At 40.1% G+C, this 21,167-nt stretch overlaps 2 protein-coding genes and 1 long non-coding RNA gene across 3 annotated transcripts; 1 reads left to right on the top strand and 2 right to left on the bottom strand.

Moving 5' to 3' along the window:
* Positions 1–32: 32 nt before the first annotated feature.
* Positions 33–18,540, top strand: LOC134225587 (proline-, glutamic acid- and leucine-rich protein 1-like). The gene is made up of 4 exons (XM_062705785.1): positions 33–266; positions 16,029–16,245; positions 16,313–17,282; positions 17,344–18,540. Exons 1-4 carry the CDS (start codon positions 162–164, stop codon positions 18,491–18,493), a joined length of 2,442 nt encoding a protein of 813 aa, XP_062561769.1. The 5' UTR covers positions 33–161; the 3' UTR covers positions 18,494–18,540.
* LOC134208399 (uncharacterized) lies at positions 14,537–15,927 on the bottom strand. Its single transcript, XR_009978645.1, has 3 exons — positions 15,446–15,927; positions 15,157–15,384; positions 14,537–15,090 (listed from the first exon to the last, which is right to left on the bottom strand). It is a non-coding gene; the product is annotated as an uncharacterized LOC134208399 (long non-coding RNA).
* LOC134225624 (uncharacterized) lies at positions 18,498–19,184 on the bottom strand. Its single transcript, XM_062705838.1, has 2 exons — positions 19,004–19,184; positions 18,498–18,943 (listed from the first exon to the last, which is right to left on the bottom strand). Exons 1-2 carry the CDS (start codon positions 19,049–19,051, stop codon positions 18,578–18,580), a joined length of 414 nt encoding a protein of 137 aa, XP_062561822.1. The 5' UTR covers positions 19,052–19,184; the 3' UTR covers positions 18,498–18,577.
* Positions 19,185–21,167: the final 1,983 nt, after the last annotated feature.

The following is a 21,167-nucleotide window of genomic DNA, read 5'->3' as shown; positions in this document are numbered from 1 at the left end:
GTTCAGAACAGTCCGAAATCTTTTGATCTTCCGTGCTCGCAGTGAGTGAGTTGAGTTCATTTTGTTTACAAGTGCTGTGCAGTTTTATTGGCGCACGTGTTTTGTAAAATTATTTGAAATTCTGTAATTTTTACGGTGAAACGCACAAAAATAGACGTAGAATGGAAGGCGTTTCGAAAATATTTGGCGGTGTGATGGATGCCAAGGAAGGAAACGTAAGAAATTTGCTTTCGGCATTGGACGAACATCAATCTCTGTGGACCGAGGTGAGTGGTCGTGAGTTACAGAATAGTTTTCAAATCTCTGGAACACCATTTGAAAAAAGCGTATTAATTTAGGTGCAAAAAGTCCGAAAAAATTCGGTCAAAGGAAGAACCAAACGCAAAGCCAGCGGAAACGGCAAATTTGGCAGAAAATATATGGACTAACTGTCAAATCTGGCCGTTTCCGTACAAAATACGACCGCCCGATGTAAACTACGTAAAACAGTTTGAAAAAATGTATTGTAGGGGAAGTGGCCCGGTTTTGGCTACCTTAGTGCCTAATTTGACCAACTCTGAAAATATGCATATTTTCCAAAAAAATCGATCAATTTCAACAGCGAATAACGAATATATATCTTGTTAGAGCTAATAAAACCCTCGAAAATTGCTTTACTTTTGGAGTTATGCGAGAAACTGGCCAAATGAGGAACATGGCCAACACTATTTGAAATATTTATATTTATCATGCGTCGGCACATACTTCATTGCACACAAATTGGTTCCTAAAGCCCTACCTCGTGTATGGTTGCAAATGATAGTGCGTCGGTCAAGAATACATGAACCGATGTATAAATTCTGGTTATAGTCTGAGTCAGTAAAAATAATATTTTTGTGTTTGAGAAATTTTATGACATATGTTTATGCAACGTACACACCAGTCAAGCAGTTTGACGAACATTGACTCCACCCAATAGAGGTAATAAACTATAGAGGAAGACTGTCGCTTTCGTCGCTGGCAAAACATCTTTTGCTGGCGAGGATAGGGACCTAAATGTCAACGAAGGAAAAATCAGCACGTTTTGACAGTTAGGTACCCAACATGTTTGGAGACGATAACAAAGGGAACCGCAGCGACAATCGTCCTCTATAGTTTATTACCTCTATTCTCCACCCTATTCTGTGGGGCCCTCCTTAGCCGTGCGGTAAGACGCGCGACTACAAAGCAAGACCATGCTGAGGGTGGCTGGGTTCGATTCCCGGTGCCGGTCTAGGCAATTTCCGGATTGGAAATTGTCTCGACTTCCTTGGGCATAAAAGTATCATCGTGTTAGCCTCATGATATACGAATGCAAAAATGGTAACTTGGCTTAGAAACCTCGCAGTTAATAACTGTGGAAGTGCTTAATGAACACTAAGCTGCGAGGCGGCTCTGTCCCAGTGTGGGGATGTAATGCCAATAAGAAGAAGAAGAAAGATTCTCCACCCCCAAGAAAACGCTTCGGTTGCTGCTTTGTTTGAACGTGTGTGAAGTTGTTCGAACAACCATTTGACAGTTGGCGGCTCGGTTGGAAAAAATTAAAACGGTTTGATTTTGGTTTGAGTTGTCGGGGGTGGAGTCAAGGTTCGCCGAACATGTTTGAGCATCTGTAGTGAAATTGCACAAACCCCCATATATTTTTTGATGGTTGGTGCTCAAGTTAGCGCTTCGGTCGTTCGTGTGTGATATTGTTGGTCGAAGAAATTGATTGTTCGTGCCGTTGTGGGTAAAGCTTGATGGATGTTGGAACAAACGAGAGGTGGAGTCAATGTTGGTCAAACTGCTTGACCGTGTGTACGTTCCATTAGACTGAGCAACTTTTGTTGCAAAAAAGCAACATTTCAGAACAAATGAACCATCAGCTAAAAATGGCAGACCCACACTGAAAACCAAAACTTATCAAAAGTGGGTTGTTTGCACTCAAAACCGTGGTTTGGCCCAATAACCCAAATTTGAGTAAAATGACTTTTCTGGCACTAGGTTTTGCCTTTAATCCCATGTAAACAATTTACCCAAAGCTGAGTTTAATTTATCCAAAGCGGACCTTAATCAACCCAAAATAGAGAATATTGAATTTGCTCAAATTTGGGTTATTGGGCTGAGCAACCTCGGTGAGGTGTTTGCATCTTGCTCTAGTTTTGATAGCAATCATGGGAAAAAAAAGGGAAAACTACCCAAATTTGGGTAATTTTTTTCTGCGATATTCTCATCAGTGCGTATATTGAACTCAAAGTTTGGGTTGATTTGTCTGTCCGTGCAATATATCAACTCAATACCAAATTTTCAAAACGACTTATCTGATTTTGTAAACAAAGATTCAAACGTCGATTTGACGAATCTGATACCACTCCCAAGCGAAAAAACACCACCAACAGGTAGCAGAAACCTTCACAGATCAGGGATCAGATTCGTCAAATCGACGTTTGAATCTTTATTTACAAAAGCAGATAAGTCGTTTTGAAAATTTGGTATTGCCTGATTTTCTCAAAATTGCACGCGGCGTACCCTTCAGGAAAGGTACCGCCGCGTTTTTTGCACCCCGGTTACTTGATTCTTAATGGGTGAATAGCTTTGCGGTGTATCGTTTGGCGCGGCCGTACCTTTTTCATCAAAATCTGACGCATTCAAGATGAATAATATCCAATTTTCACTAACAAAACCCAAATTTATTCCCCAGTGGTGAGTCTTTTCTCGATTCCATCTATTAGATCCGACTCATTGTGGTTAATGCAAAGTTAAATGCCTACATTTTGGAAATTAGATGACCAGAAAAGTTTCATGTAAATTTTCAATAGTTTAACGTTGACAATCAAAAGTTTTTATAAAATTAGCGCATTCATTGGTGGATAGTTTCCGAGTCGATTGATATATAAATTTTAATAATCCACCGAATGGTAAAAGTGCTTTGAAATTTTAAAATCTTAAGTTATTTCATGACGGTCCCAAATAAGGGCGGTGCTGTAAATTAATGGTTTTTCAACGATACTTGTCCAGTTTCGGCTTCGCTTCGAACCGACAGGGGGCTCACCTGGACAGAGAAGGACAAAATGCTCAGTTTCGGCTTCGCTTCAAACCGACAGGGGCTCACCTGGACAGAGAAGGACCAAATGTTCAGTTTCGGCTTCGCTTCGAACCGACAGGGTGCTCACCTGGACAGAGAAGGACCAAATGTTCAGTTTCGACTTCGCTTCGAACCAACAGGGGGCTCACCTGGGCAGAGAAGGACCAAATGTTCAGTTTCGGCTTCGCTTCGAACCGACAAGGGGCTCACCTGGACAGCGAAGGATTAAATGTTCAGTTTCGGCTTCGCTTCGACCCGACAGGGAGCTCACCTGGACAGAGAAGGTCCAAATGTTCAGTTTCGGCTTCTCTTCGAACCGACAGGGGGCTCACCTGGGCAGAGAAGGACCACATTTTCAGTTTCGGCTTTGCTTCGAACCGACAGGGGGCTCACCTGGACAGAGAAGGACCAAATGTTCAGTTTCGGCTTCGCTTCGAACCGACAGGAGGCTAACCTGGACAGAGAAGGACCAAACGTTCAGTTTCGGCTTCGCTTCGTACCGACAGGGGGCTCACCTGGACAGAGAAGGATCAAATGTTCAGTTTCGGCTTCGCTTCGAACCGACAGGGGGCTCACCTGGACAGAGAAGGACCAAATGTTCAGTTTCGGCTTCACTTCGAACCGACAGGGAGCTCACCTGGACAGAGAAGGTCCAAATGTTCAGTTTCGGCTTCTCTTCGAACCGACAGGGGGCTCACCTGGGCAGAGAAGGACCAAATTTTCAGTTTCGGCTTCGCTTCGAACCGACAGGGGGCTCACCTGGACAGAGAAGGACCAAATGTTCAGTTTCGGCTTCGCTTCGAACCGACAGGGGGCTCACCTGGACACAGAAGGACCAAACGTTCAGTTTCGGCTTCGTTTCAAACCGACAGGATTAGCGAGCCGATTTTGTCCTTTTCTTTGCAGTTCGTTCTTCGGCTTGACTACTGTTCTTCGGCTTGACTAAAAGATATTTTAGTTACTAGATAAAGATTGTCGCTTCGGTTCCCTTTGTTCTGCTGTCCGGAACATGTTGGGTACCAAACTGTCAAATCGTATGGATTTTCCTTTTTTGACATTTAGCTCCCCTATTCTCACCAGCAAAAGATGTTCCGGATAGCGACGACAGCGACAATCTTTATCTGGTAACTGGTAGCGACAATCTTTATCTGGTAATATCTTTTGCTTGACTACTCTGGAAGGGCTTTTAATACTTTTCGAATCTCCGGTGAGGAGAGAGAAACTAGTTGTTAACGCTGAAAAAAAATTGTTTTATTACCGTACTTAACAACGGTTGTTTGGATAATAACAATTGTTTTTTTCCAGTTCCAATGCTTACTTGATTTCCTCAACAATACTTTTTATTCGGAGAGAGAGCAGTTAGTTCGAGAAACAGGTTTTGACTGCTTCCACAATATTGTGTTCGGTTTGGGAATTTCGAGCTCATTAAGCAGCCACCAAGTTGGGGAGACCAACGCAGGTCCTTCGCTACGTAGGTTGGTTGGTTAAAAAATCCATCAAGTGTGGCTTCGAATCCCATCAAAGAAAAGTAGTTAGCTCCAAAGCATTTTTCGAATCAAAACTTTCACATTCTGTGCACATTGAATTTCCAAACATTTTTTTCAGTTTGTTTAAAAAAACTCAGTTGTTATGAAAAACTACGGAGCCAGGAGAAAACTTTTGTAATGTTACAAAAATATAAAATACGCACTTCTTCGGGTGTGTTACAAAAGCGGAACTTATCCCGGAGCCCGAACCGGATAGTTGAGCCCGTCGCTGACTTGCCTGTGGCTGAGACATCGCTTCATTTATCGGTATAGCCACATCTTCCAGTACATCTTTTTTTTTTTCGATGAACATTTTTCTCCGGATGTAGCTTCTCATAAGCTATCGACAGCTTCTGGTTTCCTGATTTTGGATTTTCTTCTGGAACTTCGATGAAGTCCTTTTCCGACGTTTTCGATGATATCAGCTCTTCGTCGTTTCCAAATACAACGCCAGCATATGTAGAGCACTAAGCTCGCTTTCCGGACTTCTTCTGCGCTTGAGAACACGAGTCTCTCCGATGGCCAACTGCTTGACACACGAAGCAAGTATCCCTAAGTCCGTCGTAGAAAACTCTTCCGGCTATATCTATCGATGGAGGAATATGTACTCTTTCCTACCTCCATATATACACCTCGAACTCAAGTGTACAGATGTCCTAATCCCAATTCCGAGGTAAATTTCTCTCGTAATGAGCTTTCTTCGCTAACCTTCGGTGGCAGATCAAACACACGGATGTTAATGCACTCCTGGCAGGATCGCCAATTGTGCAATTCAACATCGCGCATATTTGTCACCCATCATGTTTGCACTGCTGCACTCGCGAGGAATGTGGGATCAACTGCCCGCGAATGTGTATACTAACGATGACTGATAGGATCTGTCATTTGACACATGCATGCTAGGCCTGTTCAATAGGCCTGTCCAATGCCACACAGTTACCTATATAAAAGTAAATTTAATTTCTAACCCAAAAAAGTGAACAATTTTAGGCTAAAATGTGTTTTAACGCTTTAATAAGCATTTTAAAATTGACGTCATATATCCCTTGCTGGATGAAATAAAAAAGCATCAGCCGGCCCCCATTTTGTTTTCTCGCTTTCGCCAAGGCCAGTAGATCAGTATCCAGCTGCTTCAAAAAACTTGCAATTACAGCGCAAGATGGCTGAGGACTGCCTACGGGAAAACGGAATTGAACTGTATTGATGAAAACTTTATCATCCATTTCGTTGCTTTACTGCTCTTTCTACGATAGAAGAGGAGCACCGGCGAGATAAAATATTGCGAACGAGTGATAACCAACTAGGAAAAAAGCGCACGATTGCTTTCTATTGATGGCAACAAAATCACAAAGGCTGCACAGAGCACGACTATTCCGTCTGTACCTGACGACGACAGCGACTGAACTGAATTTTCAAACATTGTAATTAATGTCCATGTCAAAAGAATAATACTTTGAAAATAAACAACTAACTTTGGTTGAACGGAAAACATCAACCGATATATTTCGCCCTCGATAATGATCTTAAATTAACACAGAAACAAAAATATATACAGAAAATATAAATATAAATATTTATGATAATACATAGGGGACTCTCTTAGGGTCTGTCTCATTTGGAGAATTAAACTGAAATTAAACTTAAAAGTGACATTTCAATAATTATCAAATAACCCTGCTCGCAGAGCAAGATTACTTTTGACAGATATCGAATCATTTTGCATCGATGTCTTATTGGAATTGCTGGGTAGCACCAGCCATTCTTTTGACTGGGTTATTTGCTAATTTTTGAACTGTCACTTTTAAGTTTAATTATCCAAATGAGACAGAGCCTTAGCGTTGTTAGCTACACGTTTGTCTTATAAGCGGACGCGGTCATGTGTTCGATTCTCAGCCGCTTCTCCAAGCCCCTGTCAGTCGCCGGAAGCGTAGCCCATACGGTGGCGTTTTAGTGAACGTGTCTTACCGACACGGCTGCTTGATGACGACTTATAAATTAGTCTTCTCGGAGGCATTCCTCCAACGTATCCGGATAAATGGCAATCGAGCAATTGGATTCACAATATGGACAAATGGACTCACATTGAGAGTAGATCACGGAACAGTAGCGGTTACGAAATACACTCTGCCTACCAAACAAAGAAAAGGAGTACAAAAACATTACAATACAGTATCATTCACAGTTGTACCAAATTAAAAACAATACCCCATAAAAAATCCTCCCGACTTTCCCCCAGACTAAATCGGTTCTCGTCGGTACGATCGACCGATGATATTCCCGACGAATTTATAGATTGTTTCACCGAGCCTTATGGGATTTTTACAGGGGAGCCATCCGACGCGACGTTAAACGAAATCGGTAGACTAATATCTACTAAATCGAATGAATAATAGGTCAGTTTCGTTTTAAATAATGTGTGATGAAACCAGTCGAAATAGAGTGATTAATCAACTTATTAAATGTTATTATTGAGCGAACCAGATCAAATCTGTAGATTGATCGGTGTGGAAAATAATGAAATCAGACGAAATAGGGTGATTTATCGAATTATAAAATTTTATCATGGAGCGAATCAAATTAAGTCTACCGATTGATCGGTTCGCAAAATAATGAAATCAGATGATATAGGATGTTTAATCGGTTTATTACATTTATTCATGGAGCAGATCAGACTAAATCTGTAGATTGATTGGTGCTGAAAATAGTAAAATCAGACGAAGTAGGGTGCTTAATTGGTTTATTTATTTTCATCATTTAGCAAATCATACTAAATCTATATGTTAATCGGTGTTGAAAATCATGGAATCCGACAAAATATGGGGTTCAATCTGTTTTTCGAATCGGGTGGCATGTCTGATCATTCTAGGAATGCCGTAGACACTTTGTAATCGATCGGGGACGTCTCGAGCTTCATGATTCTGTAAGAAATAGTAGTAATTGTGAAGTTATCTGGCTCCATTCAATCAAATCACGGACAATCTTGGAACACTTAGAACACACAAATTTGCTGAGGAAGTAATTACAGTTAGATTCTGAATCCTGAAGTTTGGTCCGCGGATCTTATTCCTATGTATACACAAGTTTTTCATTGCGGTAAATAAAAAAGGTCACCGTTTAAAATACAAGGGGGACCAAATTTCGGCTGAACTTTTACTGAGGTGTATAAGACCCAATTTATGAACATTCAAACTTCATGATTTTTAAAACAAGATCACGAAATCTTTGCACGGGTCTCTCTTCTTGGTTTTAAATTGTTACCAAGTTAATCGTTGTTTAGCAAAAATGAGCATTAGGAGATTGTATTAAAACATATTCACTACCTCTGAGAGTCACTTGTACTAACATATGTTAAAATCTATCAAACGTGATCACTTACCTTTATTGACCGCTTACTACCAGACAATCATTCTCCGGGATGTTCCGGAATATGTCACAAACTAAAAATACTATAAATCAGGTCTTATTCACTTAACTAAATATCAAATACTTACTTTGCTTTACTCGAGATTTACTCTATGAATTCATAAACACCAGGACCCGATTTCATCTGTTCAATAATCAGACGATCAAAATAAGCAACAAATACACAATCAATCGATTATTTTACCGATGAAATAGGCACCGATTGCTCGCGACTTAATCTTACAATGAATCTGGCGATGAAAATATGTAGCCTACGACAATCGACGTCGTCGGTGTAAAAATAGGTCTATTTAGTAGGCACCCGATTTCATCGGATGATCGTGAAATTTCGGAGCTGTCAAATTTTTTATGGGGTATGTGCATTATAGAAATATTTGAACTATTATCAAGATAAGCGGATTAAATCTTCGAATAGAATAAATTCAAGACTAAATTTTCAAAACGTCGTATGTAACATATTGGTTGAAGCGAGAAATTCCTACTTGAAATTCTAATTGGTATTTTTAATTCCTATTTAATAACCAAATCATGATATTTCTTGAAAATCTGATAATAAGTTGGATGAGACAAACACCTATAGCTATGCTATTAAAGATTTCAGAAAGTTTCACTCAAAAACGAATTTTGATGCAAAATAAATTATTCGACTACCGAAAGCTACGAAAAGAAATAAGACCTTCTCTTAAGTCAGTACTGAAGCTTTCGTGTTACATTCGTCGCAAGAAATACGTCATTTTTCAATGCACCATGATACATTCGTCGAAAGCGTTACGTCGTGTTACTTCAAATTATGTTGCTTTCGTCAAGTCGGTTAAGACATTTAGACAGATGTTATGTTACTTGAGTCATCGTTGTTAAGTCGTTGCGTCATCTGGCATAGCGAATAGGACATACAGTAAACAAAGCAAGTTTCTTCAAATAAAGTATGTCTTTATTTTATATAAATATAATATTATTATGTTAAGCTATAGTACATATGTGTGTTTCCGGCAAGGTCAAGGTAGGTTGAATCTTATTTAAAACGAAACTAGTTTTGATGAAAAACTCGATCATAATTACAGCTGTGGCTGATAACATGTCCATCAAACCGATTGTTTTCAAGGACGTTCCTGCCGCGAATGGAGCAACACAACACATTTACAACGTACTGGACAAAGAGATGGATAGACGCATTGAGAAGCTACCCAAGCAACCAGAAGTTCGGATAAGAAGGGCTATTTTGGCTTAATCAGCTCTCATTTTAAGTAATTTTTTGTATGTAACGGAACTTTAAGTGAACTTTAAAGTTCCGTTAAGGATGCTTGGAACTTGATGTGAACCATAGTGAACCAATTAGTCCGGTTAAGAGTAAATTTAAGTAAAATCTGAACTTCTGGTTGCTTGGGTACTATTTATTACATTAGGAGCAACCAGTTATTTCACATATTTTACACAGTGTGTCTCAGTAAATTGTGAGACCTATGCTCCATTAAGGTTGTGAGGTCTCCAAAGTGGTGCTTCGCGAACTTCTTACCCACCACCCCATACTTTGGAAACTATGTAATGGATTACATATTGTGCTCATCGTCTCATTAGAGTTCTTCTTGAAAGCAGAAATGGAAAGTGTATTGTAATTTATTTACTATACGTCTATACGTAGACCTGTTAGTTACCTTTACACCAGGTCAAGGAAAAACTTTTGATTGTTTTATACATTTTTAGCTTTTATCGCATGTAACATGTTAAAGTAATAAAAGTCATGCTACTATAATTATTCATATTTATTCCATAAAAAAATATTTGTGTTTATTGTACGAGTTTTGTGACGTATGGGAAATTAATTTAGACTTCGAGAATTTTCAGATAACTACTCAGAAGGTTTTCTATCACTTGTCATAAGACGAGTTTGTACAATCCCATTTAATTCCACCACTTAACTGTACTTTGACAGATACGTATTTCGACAGTAAGGTCATCTTCAGTGTCTCGTACTTGACTCGACTACGAGACACTGAAGTCGACGACCGACTGGCAAATGCTTACACAACCTCACTTGATCAGTACCGTTGCTGATGAAGAATGTGTATAGCCGCCAGACATTCTAAATACTCACGCTCCTCTAATGTGGACGTGTACAATACACATGTGGAAGTATTGGCTTGAGAAATGGATTGCGAGTGATTTGACTATGCGTCCAATTTGGGAATCTCGAGCTCGTTCAGTAGCCGCTAGGTTGCGAAGGCCGACGGAGGTCCTTCGTAGCTTAGTTGGTTAAAGCACCAGTCTAGCGTACTGTAGGGTCATGGGTTCGAGTCCCATCGAAGGGAAAGTGGTTACCTCCAATACATTTTTCAAATCAATATCTTCCACATAACGTACATATTCACATATGAGTTTCCATAACATTGTAAATTAACGTCCAAGTCGGGTGGTTTAATCCCCGGAAATAGGCAATTAACTTTGATTGAACTGAACCTGAGTTGCGTGCTCTTGCCTACGCAATGCGGTCGGGTCTGAGCTTGACGACCGACTGGCAAATGCTTACACAACCTCACTTGATCAGTACCGTTGCTGATGAAGAATGTGTATAGCCGCCAGACATTCTAAATACTCACGCTCCTCTAATGTGGACGTGTACAATACACATGTGGAAGTATTGGCTTGAGAAATGGATTGCGAGTGATTTGACTATGCGTCCAATTTGGGAATCTCGAGCTCGTTCAGTAGCCGCTAGGTTGCGAAGGCCGACGGAGGTCCTTCGTAGCTTAGTTGGTTAAAGCACCAGTCTAGCGTACTGTAGGGTCATGGGTTCGAGTCCCATCGAAGGGAAAGTGGTTACCTCAATACATTTTTCAAATCAATATCTTCCACATAACGTACATATTCACATATGAGTTTCCATAACATTGTAAATTAACGTCCAAGTCGGGTGGTTTAATCCCGGAAATAGGCAATTAACTTTGATTGAACTGAACCTGAGTTGCGTGCTCTTGCCTACGCAATGCGGTCGGGTCTGAGCTTGACGACCGACTGGCAAATGCTTACACAACCTCACTTGATCAGTACCGTTGCTGATGAAGAATGTGTATAGCCGCCAGACATTCTAAATACTCACGCTCCTCTAATGTGGACGTGTACAATACACATGTGGAAGTATTGGCTTGAGAAATGGATTGCGAGTGATTTGACTATGCGTCCAATTTGGGGAATCTCGAGCTCGTTCAGTAGCCGCTAGGTTGCGAAGGCCGACGGAGGTCCTTCGTAGCTTAGTTGGTTAAAGCACCAGTCTAGCGTACTGTAGGGTCATGGGTTCGAGTCCCATCGAAGGGAAAGTGGTTACCTCCAATACATTTTTCAAATCAATATCTTCCACATAACGTACATATTCACATATGAGTTTCCATAACATTGTAAATTAACGTCCAAGTCGGGTGGTTTAATCCCCGGAAATAGGCAATTAACTTTGATTGAACTGAACCTGAGTTGCGTGCTCTTGCCTACGCAATGCGGTCGGGTCTGAGCTTGACGACCGACTGGCAAATGCTTACACAACCTCACTTGATCAGTACCGTTGCTGATGAAGAATGTGTATAGCCGCCAGACATTCTAAATACTCACGCTCCTCTAATGTGGACGTGTACAATACACATGTGGAAGTATTGGCTTGAGAAATGGATTGCGAGTGATTTGACTATGCGTCCAATTTGGGAATCTCGAGCTCGTTCAGTAGCCGCTAGGTTGCGAAGGCCGACGGAGGTCCTTCGTAGCTTAGTTGGTTAAAGCACCAGTCTAGCGTACTGTAGGGTCATGGGTTCGAGTCCCATCGAAGGGAAAGTGGTTACCTCCAATACATTTTTCAAATCAATATCTTCCACATAACGTACATATTCACATATGAGTTTCCATAACATTGTAAATTAACGTCCAAGTCGGGTGGTTTAATCCCCGGAAATAGGCAATTAACTTTGATTGAACTAAGTGGTGGAATTAAATGGGATTGTACAAACTCGTCTTATGACAAGTGAAGACATTCCACTAAAAAGCTCAAAATAATTTTCCTAACAGGTTTTCTTTGTTCAGTACATAGGGGGAATGACGGCTTTGGCAGGTTTTGTTCTATTATTGGCAGGGGGGTTTTTTATGACTAACTAGGCTCAAATTTGGCCTAATCGTTCTTTGCATATCAAAGAATATTGTGGCCAAATTTCAGAAAATTTGGTCGACAAAAACCCCCCTGCCAATAATAGAACAAAACCTGCCAAAGCCGTCTTTCCCCCTACTTTATTTGTTTGGCACAGTTTTTAATGTTAACTTTTCGCTCAATACAGATTCCTTATTTACTAGAATTGGTCCTCGAATACTCCTTATAAAAACACAGTAGCAGTGTTTAATTTTCTAATCCTAGATTTTCTTCATTCTTTTATTTGATAACTAAGCAAACAAGCGAGTTGCGCTGTCCAGAAAGATACATATGTTCTAACAATCCAATTGTTTTGGACACTACTAGAACATTAAATTAAATTAAATTAGAACCTTAAATTATTTAAGGTACATTGGGGGAAAAGGAAAAGGAAATTCGATAGTTCTTGTTCAAATTAGTGTAAAAACAGTTTAAATGATCTAAATTTAATCATTAATTATGGGCTATCAAAAACAGTCAATTTTGTACCAACTGTGCGGTAATTCATACCATTTTGGTCGCTTGAAACTTATGAATTTAGATTTGAAAATAAGGAGTTGTTTCTCCACTAACCTCAGTGGAATGGGGTAAGTGGAAAACCCAAGTTACTTAGACCTTTAAATGTGAGTAGTGGTGACATATAATAACAATCAAAACTGTAATTTATCTGAGAATCGTTTGCTCAATAATTTCTTTAAATTAACGGAAGGTACGAACACTGAGTGCACTGTACACTGTACACTGGGGGAAGTGGAAAAAGGGGGTAAGTGTAAAATTCGTCCCGAAAAATTGTAAAGAATGTACAACTTTACATTTTTTACCACACCATAACATTGTAATATAATATACTTCAATCACAGACAAACAGACATAACACTCGTCAAATTTCCATCGTTCACTGATTTACTGGTCAATTCAAATAATCATTAGTTGGCCAATCGACCACTCGTGGCGCGCGTATCGGATTTGCTCTAGTTTGACGTTTGCTCACTACCACCATCTGGTTCGTGATTTGCCCAACTAACTGAAATCAACAGATGTCGTTAGTGTTTGAACGACGATGAATTTGATGAGTGAATGTTCAATGTGTTATGTCTGTTTGTCTGTGCTTCAATGTTGATATAACGCCTGATTAATCCTCCTATTGGTATTGATGCCTTTCTCGTGTTCGCTATCCCCCAATTCCGGTTGACAAACTGGATTGAGAATATCTCGTTTTATTGTCTCAGTCGATTCTTTGGCTTATTAAGGTCAACTTTCCCCAAGAATCCATCTTTCCACGCTCAGTAATGGCGACTAGCAAATATTGTAGAACAATCGTTCATTGTACTTTCTGACATTGGGGTTAGCTTATTGATAAATAGAACTTTTTCTCTCTGTTCCCATCATTTAGGAACTGCGGGAATACGAATTTTTATAGAAGAAAATTAGCATACGGCATTTGTTAGTTAGAGTGAAAAAGTTTTCCAATCAGCGAACGATCTATCTACCTATGATGGTCGTACCACAGACAAACAGACATAACACATTGAACATTCATTCATATCAAATGTATCGACCTATACACACACTAACGGCATCTGTTGTTTTCACTTAGTTGGGCAAATCACGAACTAGATGGCGTTAGTGAGTAAACGTTAAACTCGAGCAAATCCGATGTGCGCGCTACGAATGATCGATTGGTCAACTATAGTGATTATTTGACCAGTAAATTAGTGAACGATGGGATTTTCACAAGTGCTATGTCTGTTTGTCTGTCGCTTGTTCTTGGGCCACCAATCGCTAATCTCCGTGCACACCGGACCGCACGCGCTTCTTGCTCGATTGGCCACAGCGAAACAATTTATAAAATTAGGTGAAGTTAAATTTTTTTCGAGTCAAAAATGCTGATGCGATTTGATTGTGTCATTGTGTTATCGATGATGTACTCTTCTGCGGATCCGAGACATATTCCTCGTATCGTAACACGCGTGATTTGTAGGATCTGACCCTAAGAATGATACTTAATACCTTCTCAGCAAGCATATTACAATACATATAACAATTCTTTCTTGTTGCATCTTATCTAACATTTAGAATAGAATGTGAGTTTCAAAACAAACGGTAATCCCGATAAATGTGACTTAACTAGGATTCTGTCACATTCTGTTTTTGACTGGTTCAAAAACACTACGGGGCAATAATGGCACCCTTCAACGCATAGTGAATCATAATTGTATTGTAGGTTGTGCAAAAGAGTTTTAGTATTTTGTGTTATTATATGATTGTTTCAAAATGGGGTGCTCATCATGCCCTATTTAAAATTATTTATTCAAATCTTTTAAGCATGGTCAAACATTTCATTGCGCATATTTTAAATGGACCTCAAATATTCTTTGAAGATATTTATGTGTAGTTGCTCAAGATTTTCATTAAAAAAACTTTTCAAAAACTTTATTTTTAATGATGATGTTTTATAAGAAAATCCAAGTTTTCACCAACTTTTGCTAAGTCTTCTGTATTTCAGATTCATTATTTTTATAATATTTTTTCAATTTCAAATCTTTCTTTGAACTATAGCTTAAAAGTGTGCGGGGTTTTTTAGAGAGAAAAAAGGCATAATAGCAATAAAATTGAGGGGTACTCTTCTAGCCCCGGGTGGCGTTTTTGCCTTGTCCTCCCCTATCCAGGTTCCTCAATTGCTTTCCGGCGATTGCGCTGGGTGTTCGAGTTGAATTCGGATTCTCCAAATTGTAACCTAGTCGACTCGGTTACAGTGGTTACAGTAGTTTTGAGTGGCCAATGTTGGCGATCACTGGATGCATCATTGTACGTTGGGCAAAGCGGTTCAGGCACTGTATTAATAAATGAATCGTGCAGCCCATTTGGTTCATTATGTAAAAGGAATCTAGTTATGTAACCTGTAAAAACAAATAAAATGTTATTGTAAACATGCAATTGTCATGACTCATAATGCTTAGACTCACCGCTTCCTTTAGCAAAAGAATGCTACTCGAATGTATTCGCGGATATATAGAGAAAGCGGTTCGTAGATTGCGATGGGCAATCGATAAAAGTTCTTCTCAATGATAAGATGATGTGGTGTAGCAGGTGCAACTCAAGCTCGATGATGGAACCGGAAGCATCGTTGTACAGTGCGTGAAATGTTGGTTGGGTGAAATGTTGTTTGCTCGCAAACGATCCGGATGCAGATACTACGATAATGCCAATAAAATAAATGAATCACTATATATTACTATGGATTATTAAACTTACCTTGTTTTACGAATTGATTTTCCATGTAACTAGAAGCTGGGATTGACCGTTGTTTATAATACACCTGACTACTTGAACGGTGAACTGCCCAAAATAAACATTTTTCTAGCTATACTGATTTACAGTTAGTTTGACTTAAGAAACAATCATCAAGTTGCGGCAAATTTTGCGACTTACGACGTTATGTTTACTTTTGACGAAACCGTAAAGCGTTATGTGTGTTACTTCAGTCCTTTCACTGACAAACGACTAATGTAACGAATGTTAATTTTTTAGCAGTTTGCTAATTCAGTCTTTTTTTATGTTTTAAGTCTAGAACAGTTTCAATAAATGTATTAACTTTTTTCGAATGGTGCGTATTAAGGACCATGAAAGGCATCATTACATGGAAAAATCTCAATTTTGCTTAAAATGTTACTTACGACGTTTTGAAAATTTGGTCTTGAAATATAAACAGGTCGAATTAGATTTCAAGATTTTTTTTAGGAATTAGTTATTCAAAGATGACACAATTATTTATTGATCAATTTGAGTTAATTAGAATGTAAATACAAAAGTAACAGTTTTTTTTTCAATCCATCAGCCACAACATGAGCTTCAATTCTACTTCTCAAAAATCGGCACCCTTTTGGGAACGGCCCCAACCCGCGACCGTGGTCTCATCGCTCTCAGTCACCTGGTTCCGCAATGTCCGCTGGACATCCTGGAGGAAAAACTGCAATACTATGTCAGCGTGTGTTCTAAAATCTGCAACCAGAAGGGTCACGTTGCCAGCATACCGCTAGCATACAACGTTCTAAGTATGATTCGGATTAGATTAGAATTATAGCTCGTAGATTAGAACAATTGTATTTTTCTGTTTTTTAGAGCAACTACTGCTGAAATCGTTAGAGTCCTCCGATTTGAACAAACTCGCTATCAGCGCCATTCCGAAACTGATGGACAACATCACCAGCTCGATCGATCCATCGACGCACGCCTCAACCCTCGATTTCCTAGAAACGTCTATGCTACATTATCCGGGAGTCACCGGTTCTGCCAAGACTCGTATCGAAGACTTCCTGTACTCTTTGGTTGATTCCGAAGATCCTTTGGTGGTCGAACGAACTGGTCGTTGCCTGGTTCAGTTGCAGCAAATACGTGGCGGTGGTCAGCACGGGAGTCTTCACAAAAAGACCTGGGATGAATACCAGTGCAAGTTGGTTGATACCGTTCACGACCTGCTGGGGAAGGTATTTGCCCATACTCCGGAGACTTTTGATTTGGATGAAAATTTAGAATGCCTGAAATTACCTAAACTTGTGATCGACGATGAACCGGTCGTAATCGCTCGAAGAGTTGTCAATCGTTTGTTGAATTTGATCAGTTATTTGGAGGAAGCAATCGTTCAACCCTACCCGGTAGCAAAGCCGTTTCGTCCCATGAAATTGTTGAACGTGGTGATTCGAGGACATTCGGTAAGCTGTCAGGGCATGGCGAAGAACACCATACAGGAGAATCTTGCGTTCGGCATGTTGCTGCCGCAAATTCAGGTGCAGTTGTTGAAGGTTCTGGATGCGTTGGTTTTGGTTCTCAAGTCTAACATGATTCCGTTTGGAAATTTGATAACGGATCTATTCGACCAGTGTCTCAAAGGTACTCTTACTTCGAATGCAAAGGGGCGCAAGAAGAACTACATCGCGTTACGCTCGAAGGCTTACGAAAGTATTGGACTGTGGTGCGAAACGACCAAATATGCCAGTGGCATTGAGGAATGTACGGATAGTTTGTTAGAGCATATTGTTAAAGATGTGGCTCCTTTCGAATCAGAGGTGACATTGCAGGTGAACGCCAGTCGGTAAGTTGTTGCTCTTTGAATGTTTTCTTATAATTCATGAGGTTTGTGCTTTGCTTTTCAGTCAAAAATTATCTGCCAAGGCTAAAAAGAAGCTCCAGAAGGAACAGAACGCTGCCACATCATTGGCCAAAACTCATTCTACAAATTCTTTCGAGAATTCAAAACATCTTCAGTCGGACTTTGGGAATGAAACACTTTGTTTAGCTGCTCTTCGTTGCTTGGTTAAAATTTTGAATGCTGCCGGATGCTTCATTAAACCAATCATGCAAAAGCTCATTCAGGAGAAAATAGTGTCTCTTTGTTTTTCAGTTTTTTCACAGTTAAATACGGGAATACGTCAAAATCTTTACTTTGAACCCAATTGTCGCAAAGCCTTGCTGTCGGCTCTTCATGCTATGATAATTAACCCACACCATCTGTGTCCACCTCCCTTGCAATACGGAGTGCATTTGTTCAGTGTGGTCCAGGTCCAGGATCCCAGCGGTGACGTACGTGCACGAGCTTCAGAGCTTTGCCGTTCGACCGAAGTGTTGGTCCACCCACGAAAGGAAGTTTTCTATTTTCCTGTGGAAGAGAATGCTTTCAAAGATATGATGGCCGCCAAGAGGAAGCATCCTTTAAATAGCCAATTCTTCTCAGCCAAACGATCCTATGACGCCAACAAAAATCCCAATAGTTTCGAAAAGAAGGTGAACAATGTGGAAGTTGAACCGACGATGGCAGATGTGGAGGAACCGGTAGAGGATAGTGAAGGCCATGAGCCAATAGCAATAGTTGAGGAGGTGACTATTGTAGACAAAAAGTCTCCGGATGTTGTTTACAATCTAAATGATAGTGAAAATGGACGTAATTTCAATAGTGGTAAGCTTCAAAAGTCGTTAAATAATAAAACTGTGGAATCGTCAACAATCGAAATAGTTTCCGGTGAAGAAGATAGTGAAGTGGAATTGGTTGATGCAGTCGATGTTCTTGGGAAACCCAAAGAAAATGTGGAAGTAAAAGCTATCTCATCGGAAAAAAATGTTAAGAAAAATGATAATTCGGAGTGCTCAGAAGCCTCTCCAAAACGGCAATCAGAAGCCGGAGCTCAAGCAGAAAATAACGTAACGAGTGGGAAGAAATTAAAACAGAATCCTGAAATGCAAGACGTTGATGCTCGCGTCGATTCGTTAGTAGCTGAATTTGTGGACGAGTTGAATGACGACGTTTGAAAGGTTCGTATATGATGTTATACTTAATATAATAACTAACGAAATTATTGAAATGTTCAAGTTTTGTTCACGAAAGAATATTCCTTAATTATTATTCGTCATCTTTTTCTCGATTTCAAGAACCATCACTTCTCGCTTCTCTTTCAGACAATCAAGGTACTCTTCCAATATATCCGTGTTGTTATGACATGAATTCAACTCTGCTTCACCGTACAACTTAGCACGAAACTCCCAATCCTTATAGATGTCTTCTTCGGTGTCCTTGTTGAAGCTTTTCTCGTACTCCAATAATTTTTCATTGAAAGCCTTGAAGCTTTCGGCTTCTCTCGTTAACGATTCACGTGTCAACGCATCGAGATTCTGACATTCAGTCGGAAGTCTGGGCTGCACCTCGGGATCCAGGTCGAAGTCGCATGTAACAAATTTGATTTCTTCCTCTGCATAGATCAACTGAAAGTTCCATCCTTTGTTATTTTTTTAAATTTGTTTGATGTGTTCAAGAATACTTACTACGGAGATCATTCCAATCAGAACTAATCCGGTATTTAGGAATTTCATTTTTCAGTAATGATTGATGATTCACTTCTTTGTTGCCTGAGTATGCCTTAGATTCACACTCAGGCGTAGATTCAAACTGAACGTCCGGTATGAGACACGAGGGTAAACCATATCGCCATTGTCTAAGTATATAAGCTAATATTGATGCTTGATAATGATATCGTTTATATTGGTTGTATTGATAAGAAATCCAAACTTAAGATAGGCAAACGAAAAATGGGTTGTGATAGATGTGCAATGTGACGTGCTGTGTTGTCCGTTGTCCTATGATGATTTTTCCGTTTCGCAGTGATATGTTGCCATAAAATAGTAATTTATGCATTTGCGGGAATATATAAATTTACTAATGATATGGATTATTCACGATGTGTCTAAATATGTGGCAAGTCGATTCATTCGCCAATCATATTAGAACGAGCTCAGTGCAATTGAAATATAAACAGAATACTTATCTGCAATTCACAAAGAATGTGGGGATTGTCCTTGAAGTTATCATGTTGTGAATGCAGAATTCCTGTATGGACGGTGGTTGTAGGTAGCAGGGATGTTATCGATCATTTAGTAATTTGTGTTCGATCATTTAGTAGTTTGTCAACAACTCAATCCAGAAGCTGAACTTCAAAATATGTTGTATGGTGGACTTCTAGTGCGAAGGTTTTTCTACAACTCTGCGTAATGGTTCATTGTTAGAATTCAACTAACAACGGAGTTATAGCGCTAGTTGCAGTAACTTATACTAAATTATTGAAATTTTGTTACTGAAACTATAGTTATAACTCCGTTACTAGTGGAATTCAAACAACGAACCATTAGGCAGAGTTGCAGAAAAATCTTCGCACTAGAAGTCCACCATACATCATATTTTGAAATTCAGTTTCTGGAATGAGTTATTGGCAAATAAAGGTTGCACAAAGAAGAAGAAGAAGAAGTCAAAGGATGATATTTGAAACAAATTGCACGGGGAAGCATACGGGAAGTTTTTTAAAACTCTTCTCAAAAATTCTAGGAGTAATTTAATTAAAAACGGTTAGCAGTACGAGGTTGGCATAATAAACGCAATTTTTGATGACAATGACAAAAGACCGCCAGCTAAGGGTTGTGTACTTAGCTGGTAGTGCAGCCTGGGCACTGTTGTCCTTCTGACATCAGCTAGAGTGAGAAGGTACGCCTCGAGCGTCTGTTCACCAGGAGGTGCGGCTCAAATAGCGTCTGCCTGGTACCCAGCGGCTGATTAACGAAATGCTGTATCGCGTCAGCTATACCTAAGGTGGCAGCCCCATCATCGCGATGTAGGTAACGCGACCCCGGTAAGGTAGCTTACTGAAGCCTCTCAAATACCACGAAAATGGAGATAGAAGAAAAGAGAACGTTATTTTTGGCAACCGACCCGGCAACGAAATAAGGACTATGATTGGAAACTCGGTACCTGGAATGTCAGGACCCTAAATGAACCTGGACGAGTGAGCCTTCTGGCTCGTGAACTGCAGAAGGTTGGAGTGAACGTGGCTGCTATTCAAGAAGTCCGATGGCCTAGATCCGGAGAACGTGAATTCCGAGCCGTGGACCCCACGACCAACACTGCATTCAAGTATAACATCTATCACAGCGGCGGCGAAAAGCAGAGCATGGAGTTGGTTTCGTAGTGATGGGCAAGCAGATGAAGCGAGTGATGCGGTGGAAACCCATTAGCGAACGAATCTGTGTGTTGAGGATACGGGTCAAATTCTTCAATTACAGCCTAATCAACGTTTACGCACCGACAAACGATAAATCCGACGACGTGAAGGACACGATTCATGAATGTCTTGAAAAAGCCTATGGAGAGTGCCCAAAGCATGACGTGAAAATTGTTATCGGAGACGCTAACGCTCAGGTCGGTAGAGAGGACTTTTTCCGTCCCATAATCGGTAGGGAGAGCCTTCACTCCGCTACCAATGACAACGGCCTACGGCTAGTAAATTTTGCTGCTGCCAGAGGGATGGCCATCAGTAGCACCTACTTTGCACGAAAGAACATCCGAAAGCACACCTGGAGACACACAAATGGTGAAACTTGCAACTTGAGCGCCATTTTTCGGATGTTATCGATGTGCGGACATTCAGAGGTCCGAACATTA

Source organism: Armigeres subalbatus, chromosome 1 (genome assembly GCF_024139115.2).
Source record: "Armigeres subalbatus isolate Guangzhou_Male chromosome 1, GZ_Asu_2, whole genome shotgun sequence".
NCBI classification, from domain to species: Eukaryota; Metazoa; Arthropoda; class Insecta; order Diptera; family Culicidae; genus Armigeres; species Armigeres subalbatus.
The sequence above is the reverse complement of the archived record's forward strand: the minus strand, read 5'-3'. Positions and strand labels throughout refer to the sequence as shown.

Bases quoted from the DNA above. Each gene is read 5' to 3' on its own strand.
- LOC134225587 (XM_062705785.1), top strand. From the start codon at position 162: ATGGAAGGCGTTTCGAAAATATTTGGCGGTGTGATGGATGCCAAGGAA. The intron at 16,246-16,312 runs GTATGATTCGGA...TCTGTTTTTTAG, and splicing joins GCTAGCATACAACGTTCTAA to AGCAACTACTGCTGAAATCG. The intron at 17,283-17,343 runs GTAAGTTGTTGC...TTTGCTTTTCAG, and splicing joins TTGCAGGTGAACGCCAGTCG to TCAAAAATTATCTGCCAAGG.
- LOC134225624 (XM_062705838.1), bottom strand. From the start codon at position 19,051: ATGAAATTCCTAAATACCGGATTAGTTCTGATTGGAATGATCTCCGTA. The intron at 18,944-19,003 runs GTAAGTATTCTT...TGGAACTTTCAG, and splicing joins TGATTGGAATGATCTCCGTA to TTGATCTATGCAGAGGAAGA.